General features: G+C 36.2%; 3 protein-coding genes across 5 annotated transcripts; 1 reads left to right on the top strand and 2 right to left on the bottom strand.

The window, feature by feature from the left end:
• Positions 1-41: 41 nt before the first annotated feature.
• On the bottom strand, positions 42-3183 carry LOC110373118 (pre-mRNA-splicing factor syf1 homolog). The gene is made up of 2 exons (XM_021330273.3): positions 2989-3183; positions 42-2584 (listed from the first exon to the last, which is right to left on the bottom strand). Exons 1-2 carry the CDS (start codon positions 3025-3027, stop codon positions 98-100), a joined length of 2526 nt encoding a protein of 841 aa, XP_021185948.3. The 5' UTR covers positions 3028-3183; the 3' UTR covers positions 42-97.
• Positions 3184-4085: 902 nt separating this feature from the next.
• LOC110373117 (zinc finger CCCH domain-containing protein 13) lies at positions 4086-8961 on the top strand. 2 transcript variants are annotated; one of them, XM_064035314.1, is made up of 9 exons: positions 4086-4754; positions 4919-6198; positions 6291-6454; positions 6754-6841; positions 7097-7317; positions 7415-7510; positions 7706-7823; positions 7911-8254; positions 8334-8961. In XM_064035314.1, the coding sequence occupies exons 1-9, from the start codon at positions 4198-4200 to the stop codon at positions 8547-8549; spliced, it is 3084 nt and encodes a 1027-aa protein (XP_063891384.1). In that variant the 5' UTR covers positions 4086-4197; the 3' UTR covers positions 8550-8961. The 2 variants fall into 2 exon arrangements, with proteins under 2 accessions (XP_063891384.1, XP_021185946.1); XM_021330271.3 differs by having other exon boundaries at positions 7094-7317.
• Positions 8962-9109: 148 nt separating this feature from the next.
• Positions 9110-10785, bottom strand: LOC110373119 (probable alpha-aspartyl dipeptidase). 2 transcript variants are annotated; one of them, XM_021330274.3, is made up of 4 exons: positions 10700-10785; positions 10342-10526; positions 9694-10254; positions 9110-9324 (listed from the first exon to the last, which is right to left on the bottom strand). In XM_021330274.3, exons 2-4 carry the CDS (start codon positions 10440-10442, stop codon positions 9249-9251), a joined length of 738 nt encoding a protein of 245 aa, XP_021185949.3. In that variant the 5' UTR covers positions 10443-10526; positions 10700-10785; the 3' UTR covers positions 9110-9248. The 2 variants fall into 2 exon arrangements, with proteins under 2 accessions (XP_021185949.3, XP_021185951.3); XM_021330276.3 differs by having other exon boundaries at positions 10607-10747.
• Positions 10786-11073: the final 288 nt, after the last annotated feature.

Here is an 11073-nt window from a genome sequence, read left to right as displayed (position 1 = left end):
GCTTATTGTATAATGTAACTAAGCTTACAATTAAAAGTTGATTTATTACTAAAAATATTTTTAATTAATATAATTCTTATTACATAATAATTATTGTTCAGTCAGTGTCTTTAACAAGCCCTCCAAAAACAGCAGCAGGAATTTCTTTTTTCTGTACAGGAGCAACTTCTCCCTCATCTTCACTGTTTTCTGAATCTTCATCTATGTCAATTTCATCAGGATTAACCACTTTATCAGCACTCTCCTTGAGGCCTTGGGTTTCACCTCGTACAAATGAAATATTACCCTTGCTTTGAACAGCCATCTCAGCAGCTTTAGCCTCCAACATTCTCATACCATCCTTCATACCAGGAGCAAGGTCTGAAACAGTACCTGCTGCTTGAGCTGCTGAACTCAACATTTGAGCTGACATCATATTAACTTGCGTGTTATATGTGGCCTGAACACTTCGTTTAATTCTTAGCATTTCCCTCATTGTGTCTTCATTTCCATGTCGTACTTCAAACTCTTTCCATGTGTTCCAAAAGTCTGCTGTAATTCTAGGATCACACATTTGACTACAATGTGCATAGATAGCTCGAGCCCTGTCAATTTCGCCAAGACGAGTTTCCATTTCAGAAAAACGTACACACATCTCCCTTGCTTTTTCATCAGGAAGAGTTTCAATGGCCTTTTCATATATTTGACGTGTCTTAGGCACACCATATATCTCAGCAGCTTTTTTAATGTAAATATTAAACATTTCAAACATTTCTTCAGTTAGGACAGCAGTGGTTGCCCTTTCATAAACAGCCATAGCATGTCTTGCCAATCCATGCTCTTCTTCTAACTTTGCATATAGTAGAAAAATGGATTTTGCAAATTCTGGTGGGCAATGTTCAAGACATTGTTCAAATAAATCCCTAGCTCTCTCAAGTTTAGACCCACCATATCTTTTTAAAAATTTGGTTAGGTATGTATTCCAAATGTCATAAACATTTGGCCACTTAAATAATGCTATACCTTTTTCATATGCTCTAAAAGCTTCTTCAAAGTAATTGTGTTCCTCTAAAAAGAGGCCATAATTTATTATAATTTGTGGGGTTGCAATTTTTAAGTCTATTATGTGGTCATAAACTGCTTTACATGATTTATAAGTACCAAAACTTTCTTCTAAATCTGCATACATAGACCAGACTTTTAAGGATTTATACAACCTCATCTGCACTGTCTCGGTATCATCATGGTATGCAACTTTTCTGGTTGGCAAAACAGTAGCTCTTTGCATAAGCTGCAAAGCATCCTCATAGTTTTCATGTCTAATTTCCATTTCTGCCCATTCACACCAGACTGAGGCCAGGTCATCTACTTTAGCATAGTTTACTTGCGTTGCCTTTTCAAAAATAAGCCTTGCATCTTCTATTTGCTCATTTTTTTCATAAAATTTTGCAAAGCCTACCCACAAGGTGTACAATTTACCAACAGCTAGTTTAGGATCTACTGTTTGTACAGCCTCAGTGTAGGTATCAATGATCTCATGTGGTTTATCTTCATAAAGTTTAACTCTCTTATGCCACTCAGCCACATTATGAGGGTTTTGTCTCAGAAGTACAGAGTTCAGCAATAATAATCTTCTTTCCATAAGGTATTCAAATCTAGCAAGTCTTAGTTCAAGATCTATATCATCATCTTCAGTAGGGCTAGGCTTTTTAGCAACTTCTTCCATTTTCTTGCTCAAACTCAATTCTTCAAATTGGGCATAGGCATCAAATACTTGAGTAAAATCTCTTACAGTGGTGACGGTTTGTATAGCTTCTTCATAGATGTCTCGGGCTCTTTCAAATAATCCACTTCTTACATAGTAATCAGCAAGAGAATTCCATAAATGTCCTAGCTGGTCAGTATAACGTCTTAATCCACCTCTAATGATGGCATCCACGTTAAGAGAATGAATTTGATCAGGGTTTTTAGAAATTAATTCACAGAGTTCATTCCACAGCTGGTGGTTAGATTTTCCATGTTTTGATTGAAAATTTTCATTGTTTACTATTTGAGCTAACTTAACTGCAGCTTCATCCAATTTGTTAATTGAAATTAAATAATCAATGTATTCTTCAGTATCTTCTGGACATAATTTGAGGTATCTTCTAAAGACCCTAACTGCTGTTTCAGAAATATTATGTTTTTTTAGAAAGCTCAGGTAAAGGGGCCATATTCTGTGATGTTGTGTTATTGGTAAAGCCCTCAGAGCACTATCAAAGGCTTTTCTTGTTCCTGTTATCTTACATTGATCAGTGAGAAATGTGCAGTAGTCCATCCATATCCTTGGCATTTTATGCATAAACACTAATGACCTTTCAAAACAATTATTGACATCCTCAAAACAAGGGTCAGTAATGCATTTGCCTCGTATTTGACTTCTCCTAAGTTTGAGATAGTTGTACCACAGTTTAAATGATCCGGGTAACTCTTTTAGAGCTCTCTCATAGATCATATTTATTTCATGTTTAGGTGCAGCTTTCTTGTGTTCTATGTATCTAAGCCAATGTTTGACTGAGAAAGGATTCCTCAATATTTCTTCCTCATATGGCAGATCTTCTTCGCTCTGAAAATTAATTACACATTTATATTAATATATACAGTTGATAACCATCATAATATGCTAGAAGTCCGGTCTAATTTTTATTATATGCCTCATGATTCCACTACTGATTATGGCCTCCCCCATTGACTTTCAAAACGACAGGATTGACGCCGACTTTTAGGATTAAATATTTTTTGTTTATAAGAAGTGATAAAACTTTTATATACAAACAGTAAATAGTTTAGTACACATCATCAGTTTCCGAATATTTAAAAAAACTGTACAAATAGACTGTTGGAACAATTGAATTCCTCTCATTACAGTGTCCTCGTAACAATCATATCACATTAAAACTATCTTACATTAATAAGGAAAGCAGTTTACTTTACAGGGTCTGAAGAAACATAAATAGGGATTATACTTACGAAGAATATATCGATTTCTTTCCCGTCGAGGATAGGCATTTTGTATATTGCTCGAATAAGTTAACAGCTAATTCACAACTCCAGTTAGTCACAATTATTGTATAGAAAATCAAATTATTATAACTAAACAACTTAGACAAATCGTACAGATTTGTACTGGAAAAATAGGGTTATGAATGACGACTACAGATTAAAAAATATGGACTACGCACAATGCATAGAGTAAATATGCGTAGTTTTGTACTTTTGTCATTATTTTATTATAAAACGTGGTTACAAAAAAATAAATAAAACATACACAGACAACAAGCGCTCAGTGCTGTCTATCTTATTCGTTTTTATTAAGCTACTCGCTAGGCTTTAGACACCAATGTAAGTCTGACACCAGTCTAACCAAGGGGTATTGGGTTGCCCGGGTAACTGGGTTGAGGAGGTCAGATAGGACAGGCCAGTCGCTCCTTGTAAAACACTGGTACTCAGCTGCATCTGGTTAGACTGGAAGCCCCCCAAAAAACCAACCCCAACAAAATTAAATAAAAGGCTCGGAAGATGTTGATGAGAAGGAGTATAGTAGTCGTAATGCTCCTGCTCCACCTGCGTTAGCGTTAACGTTAATGTCAATGGCCAACTACACGTTACTTATTGCATTAAAAATGCGTGTTGGCTACACTTAGGTACAATTATGCAAAGAGTTAATCCCTCATGAAGTAACGCGTTAACACACATTAAAGAGGTTAAACTCAGACACACAAAATAATTCTAAAAACTAAAGCTTTCTCATTTGACCATTCCATTATCGTGCTCGTAAAATGCTGTTACCGATTAAACAAAGTATCTACACTCGTCCTTACATGCGTGCAATGAGATGGCATTAATGTAGCCAACATCACTTAGCGCTCTAAGCTGCGCACTAAAACCCTTTGATGTGTCCAAAAAACCGACACCCGAGTTATCGCTTAACGTTTAATGCTATTCATAATGCCATTTGTATAAATTGCCATTAAAACGTTGGCCACATCTGCGTAATGCCAAAATTTAACGCGTTAAGGCGCAGGTGGAGCAGTAGCATGAGTCTATACTTTCTTGTTTATGGTTGATCGATGCCAATAATTGCCATAAACAAACAACAATGGCGGCTCTTGCAGCGCCGGTGAAAATGTGTGTTTATAATCGCTTTTAGTTGTGTGAGACCAATGTTTTATCTCTATAATGTCAAAACAAGGAAAAAGAAAAATTACTGTCGAATTACCGAAGTCAAAAGATCTAGCTAATAGGCCTAGTGTTTTTGAGCGCCTCGGTACCAAAAAATCCAGCGCTAAAAAAACAACTGAACATTGTAGACAGTGGGCACAAAACGGTAGTTGTGCTTACGGTAAAAGTTGTAAATTTGCATCTACCCATACATTAATAAGTCCGTCGAAACAACGCGCAGCTAATAAAGATAGTGAACAGAAACGTCCAGGGAAAGATGATCCTAAAAGTAGATTGCATTCGACAGTGGTCGTGCGCTCAGGACGTAGCCCAGATGGTGAAATCGACAACTGGGATCAAAATGACTTAGAGTACGCAGACACAGACGTCCTTGAAAAAAGGCGACAACAACTGCAACGTGAGTTGGAGTTGCAACTTAAAATGGACTCTAGCAAAGATATGCGCAAAGATAAAAAGAAAACTATGTCCAGCACATCGTCATCTAGAAGTTCTAGTTCGTCAAGCGTTTCTTCTTCTTCGTCAGACAACAGCTCTTCATCTTCGTCTTCTGGCAGGTATGCTTTTTATTCTTAATTATAAATTGGTAAATGCATTGCACAAATCTGGATAACTCAATATATTTTATATATTGATTCTTTATTGTATGTAATTTATGTATTTTTTTTATTTAACATTTCAAGAATACTGGTTAAAATCTTTATATTTACATCATTTTCAGAGAAGCCAGGCGAAAAACAAAGAAAGGAAAGCTGAAAAGAAATTCTAGTTCATCATCAGATGGCGATGCCCCATCTAAAAAGAAGTTTATTAAAACTGACACTTTAAAAAGAGATAAAAGTGAACCTAAGAAAACAGTTGTAAAGAAAGATGACAGGCTTTTAAAAAAACAAGACAATACAAAAAAGAAAACAGTCACCAAAACTACAATTGGAAAGAAATCTCTGTCTCCTGGTAAAAAATCTGGTGGAACACCACCTATTACAACAAAAAGTCTTGCCAAGAATGCAGTTAAACATGGAAAATCTCCACCACGCCGAGATAAAAATAGAAGTGCATCTCCACATAGTGTAAGGGAGAGGGATAAAGATAAAGACCGCAGCAAAGATAAAGAGAGAGAGAAAGAAAGAGAAAAGGATAGGGACAAGGAAAGGGACAGAACTAGAGTTCGTAGTAGATCTCCACGAAAAGCTAGGTCCAGATCTCCACGACAGCATACATCGCATTCTAAAGATGTACGAAAGAAAGAGAGTTCAGAGCGTAGCAGACCAGTTTCACCTAAGAAACCAACGCGTAGGGATGGCAGTGCAGAAAGACATAGAAAGAGGTCTGCTAGTAGAGAAAGGGATAGAGGTCGAGATCATAAAGACAGGTCTTTAGAGAGGAGGAAAGATAAACATGATGATAAAGATAGGCACGATAGAAAAGACAGGGGTGGTCGTGACAGAAATTCTGATAAAAAACGGGATGATAGTAAGAGAAGAGGTAGGGATAGAGGGTTAGGTGGGAGGGGAGGTGCTGATAAGGGATTAGAAAAACCTAATAAGCCTATGGAAAGACTGCTTCCTAGGCCAGAGGAGCGTCTAGCTGCATTAGCAGCTATTTCAAACAGAGCACTGGATACTGATAAAAATTCTACAACTTCCAAGGACCGCCAAGACACCCATTCGGAAAGGGGTGGTAGAAAACAGGACAGGCATGAAAGAGATCGTTCTACAAAAAGAGATAGATTGGATAGCATGGATAGAGATCAAGGTGACTATGAAATGGGTATGGAACGTCAGTATGACAATGATCGTAATTTAGATCATTATGATAGAGTAGATGACCGTTATGATGATGGTCCTCGAGAAGATGAAAGGTCTCCTGGGTATAATTTGCAGGGAAGAGAGAGACACTATGATTCAGGTTATGATATGGCAGGTCCTCCCAGAGGATATCCTGAAGATGATGATAGGTTATATGGTGAACATATGGGCGAAAGGAGGGGTGCTGATATTGGTAAGACAATGTTTGTTAAACTGATTAATTATAATTTATTAAAATGGAGTTACAAAGATAATTTCTATACTAATTGACCTGTATGTTCCAAGGTTATGATGAGCGTCGACCACATCGTGATCGCTCCTGGGAAGGTCGCTCGGGCTCTATGGATCGCGAGCGTGGCTATATGCACCCTCATAAAGATTGGGATAATGACGATTATCGCCCAGGTGATTGGGGCCGAGAACGACATTGGCCCATGCATGACCCACAGGTAATCCAAACTTTTGCATCTCGGATCCAATTCATTATACTCATTAATTTTATTGAAATACATACTAAATTGTTCTTTCTTTTTAATCCTTTGCTATAGGTGAGTTTATACTATCAAACTTTGTATCGGAATGAACCAATCGATTATCGTAAAGACAAAAAAAATCCTTGCCTAATCCTATCTCACATATTCCTTGGCTGTCCTTATCCTCACTTTGGTATGTTGATGTGTTTTGTTTATTTCACTATTTTTAATTTTCCTTTCTATATTTCAATATTTATTAATCATATATTTTTCAGATGAGCGAGTGGGGTGATAAAGAACCTGATGTTGACGCATGGCACCATAGGGGTCATCCCCCAGGACCTCATCGTGGACGAATGCATGGTAAGATTACAAGCTATGTTTCATAATTATGTTGTCATGGAGTTATAACAAGTCTGTTGTGTCATAAAGAATATCAGCTATTTTGGAACCTTGATACTTTCTCTTGATTTCTTAAACAAACTACCATACTATTGGTGGCGAAACGTTAATTTTAACTGACTGACTTGATATAAAAAAATACTTAATTATACCGTACCTAAGCTGTTCATCATCGTAGTTCACCTACTGGTATAAATTCTTTATTAATTTAAGATGATTATGGACGCGGTATGAGAATGGACCTGGCTCGAGGTGACGGCAATAAACGCCGTGCACCCAGACCGGATCCAGAGCCGCCTGCTAAGGAAACGCCGCCTGCTAGTCAAACAACATCCACAGCACCGCCCCGACAGGATGCCGAAATTGATGATAAACCAATACCTGATGATCTCAGTGAAATTAGTGACGATCCTGATGACATACTTAACAGGGAAGATGTAAGTGAATCAAATACCTTATTATATTAGAACACATTACTTACTCATTTCTTACAAATGTATTTGTGATTTTATTGCTAAAACCTTTGTCTTGCAGATGGCTGATCAAGTTATGGATGAAGATAGTCAAACTGCTTTACCTACTGACGAAACTGTTTCCAAGCCAGAAGGATCTGAGAAGGAGTCTACACAGGTATGGATAAACCAGTTGGTTTTGTTAAACTAACTTTGGCCTAAGAGTTGACATTGTGGTCAATGGCCATCTTTTCAGTCATCATGCCTATTATACAATAGATACATGCATTAGATTTAGACAGCGTAATTCGTAAATACCCAAATGAGTTGAGTAGAATGGAGGACTATATTTGTTTTTTTTATTATTGAATAGGATACAAGTGGTGCAGGTGAAGAAAAGGAATCGCAAGATGCTAAGGATGATGAAGATGTACCTAACTTGGACTTTGAGGAAATATCTGATGGAGAACTGGAGGAAGAGCGTACGAGAGGTAAATTAAGATAGATAATACTAGGTGTAATAAAAATATGTCGTGTTATATTAAAACTAGGAAAATAAAACAAATAAATATTTCCAGCTGGATTAGGTGATGCTCTTGGTGTTGATTGGGCCAGTTTGGTGGCAGACGTACGGCGTCGTGAACAGACTAGCGTTTCGTCCGGCGGAGCACGAGATCGCTGGAGACCTGAACGAGTTCTTGCCCATCTTGGTCTCTCTCTACATATGGCTGGCAAAGAAGTTGTACAAGATGTACTGCAGAAAAATGCTGAAAGTCTTCAGTTAGATAAGAAAAAGCAAGTGCAAATATTAGAAAACTCTGATCAGAAAGATGTAGTTGAACAAAATGGTACACATGAAGCAAATACTGAAATTGAACCTGTGCCTGATGTTTCAACATTGCACCCAGTAGCTGCTATTCAGGTATGTGATTCTTAAATATTATATCATAAATAGTTATAACTATGAGCTTTATGGCACAACCTATTTTGTTTTGTTATAGGTGGCTATGGAAAAGAGAAAGCGCCAGCGTGCTGTGCTGTTCGGATCTGGTTGCGAGATAACTCGCGGCCTGAGCGCACGAAGAGATCTAGCTTTGCGCAGATATTTGTGTCACTTACCTACTGCAGAAAGAACGGGACAGTCTCGTGTGACACCACAACCGTCTTTGTTTAATGCAGCTAGATCGCTCTTACTGCATGCTCCAGTCTCAGGCTGACATAAGCTCTAAACCTGGATAGCCAGAGTTTAGAAAAAAAAGACTAGAACTTTTAAGTGCAATAAACAGACACAACACAGTTTTTAAAGTGACCATACAAAAAAAAATACAAAAACAAAAAAGAACCTTGTGGAATGTACAGCTCTTGAATACAGCTGGTAGTGAAAATTGTGGATTTTATTTAAGTGGTTCCGTGATAAAAGTACTTGAGACAGCCAACAAAGTGAAATAGTCAAATGTTTATGAACTACCCAAATTAGGACCTGACTTTGGATAATGTAGAATAAGTGCATAGTGGTTTGAAGGTATTAAAAATATATTTTTCCTTTACTAACTTCAAATATATTTCTTTTATCTAAAATATTTTATTATAATTAAATATAATAAATTGAGTATACATACAACTGATTCATTCATGCCTTTATATTTGTTTCCCAAATCCTTTTCTTTTAAACTTAGATGACTCATACTAGTAATGTACTACAAACACACCTGAATATTATATGCCAGGAAATGCTTTGAACAGTTGATCAGCAAAATCTTCACATAAAAAAATATAATATGGTAAATATAACTCTATATTTAGTACAATTCTGGTTACATAATATACACTTTGTTTATACAAGATCAGTCTTAATTTAATAATTGATATATGAATAAATTTCAAGTAAAATATGTAGCCATCAAAAGTATGTGAGTTTAAACTTCTTTGAATGGTTCCCACAGAAATGATACATCTGAATCAGGAGGAAAATATTCCGGCTTCTTGTCAAACCTAAAAAAGAATTATACATTTAGAACTACATATGAGAATCTGAACTATTTATTGCAAAAACACAAAACAGTATGGTATAACATGTGGCATAACATTAAAATGATGTTAAGCAAAGAAACAAATTATCTCAATTTGCCAATTATTTTGATAATGAAAGTAAAAACCAGCTCTAGATAACCATATCTAGATCTTTTAAAACTTGTAAACATTCATCAGTCAATATAATCAGTCAGTATAATCCATTCATTGCTTTTATGCTAAGAAGTTACAGGAAAATTTTGGATCCTAGAAGAGTTTCAAACTTTTATATCAATGTTTTAAGATAGCTATGAATAAGGTTTTATTATTAATTTCCAACAAGGGATTTACCTTCTGAATAGCACTGCTCCAGCAATTCCCTTTATAGTCAAGTGAGATCCATCAACATGCAGCATTGAGCCCTCCTTCAACCCAAGCACTGGTTTAGCATGCATCATTTGTAAATACTCATATATTCTCTGGTCCCTTGTTTCACCTTTGTGTGTTTCACTGATCATGTCAGTGTAATGGGGATTGATGTTGAAAGGCACAATACCAATGGCATTAAAACTTGGAGGATAAATTATAGGCATATCATTAGTAGTATGAATGCTTGCTGTAGCAACATTTGTACCAGCACTACTACCCAGATATACCAGGCTACCTTCATCAACTTTTTCTTTGATTAGTTGCAAAAGTTCTTTTTCATACAGTGTTTTCAATAGAAGGAATGTATTTCCTCCCCCTATGAAAATGGCTTTAGAGTTTTTAATTTTGTCAATAACATAAGGATAGGTATGAAGGCCTGTTACATCAATTCCCCATGGTTCCATGACTTCTTTAATCTTCGCTGTGTAAGTATCATGATCCTTTTGAGCATAGGGGATGAAGACCAGCTCACTTATTTCATTCCTGAAAATTAAATAATATGAATGGCAAGTGAATGCTAAAAAAATAGCCAGACAATTCTTACATTTAGCTATTGGTGTTTACACTTACTTCTTGAGGATATTGCATATTTCTTTTTTCGCAAATTCCAACATTGAATAGCCATGACAATTTGATGAAGAAAGTAACAGTGCTTGACGACGGGCAGGCATTTTGCTCAATTTAAATGTTGAGAGCAGTGTGAGTTGCTTGTCGACGCCCAAATGTGTACTAAGCTTGCGAATTCCAGGCGACGACTGATACAAAAGGAGATAACACAACTTGAAATAAGTCATTATCTTGATAAATTTCTTACTGTTATCGAAGTATTTATTACCTATTGTATTATTTCAGTTAAGAATAAAACAGAAAATTTCATTTTTAAATGTCTATTGTTATCAGTCAAGATTTAATTGCTTTTTATACAGACCTAAACAGTAGTCCATTTGTGTGTACGAAATGTTTTTAGGCGTTGACACTGTTGACAGCTCGTCGATACTCGTAGTGACAATGACATGGGTTTTTTTGTGACAACTGACATTGAATGCAATGTCGTCCAGTCCAAAAAATGAAGAGTAGAAAAAATCTCTTAAAATTACCCGACTGCATTAAAAAGAGAGTTCAACAATTCAAATACGTATACCTGTTGTTTTTGGAGTCAAAAAGTGTTTTTTTTATGAATTAAACGTTTTGGTATATAAACATACAGTATCGTAATTCTTCTCTACAACCTATGATCATAGAGCATTTTTTTATATGTGGCCCTAATGCTCCGAAACTTATGAATTGTTACGTTGTTGAAAA

This window comes from Helicoverpa armigera, chromosome 6 (assembly GCF_030705265.1).
Source record: "Helicoverpa armigera isolate CAAS_96S chromosome 6, ASM3070526v1, whole genome shotgun sequence".
Taxonomy (NCBI): Eukaryota; Metazoa; Arthropoda; class Insecta; order Lepidoptera; family Noctuidae; genus Helicoverpa; species Helicoverpa armigera.
This window is presented reverse-complemented; position numbering and strand designations above follow the sequence as displayed.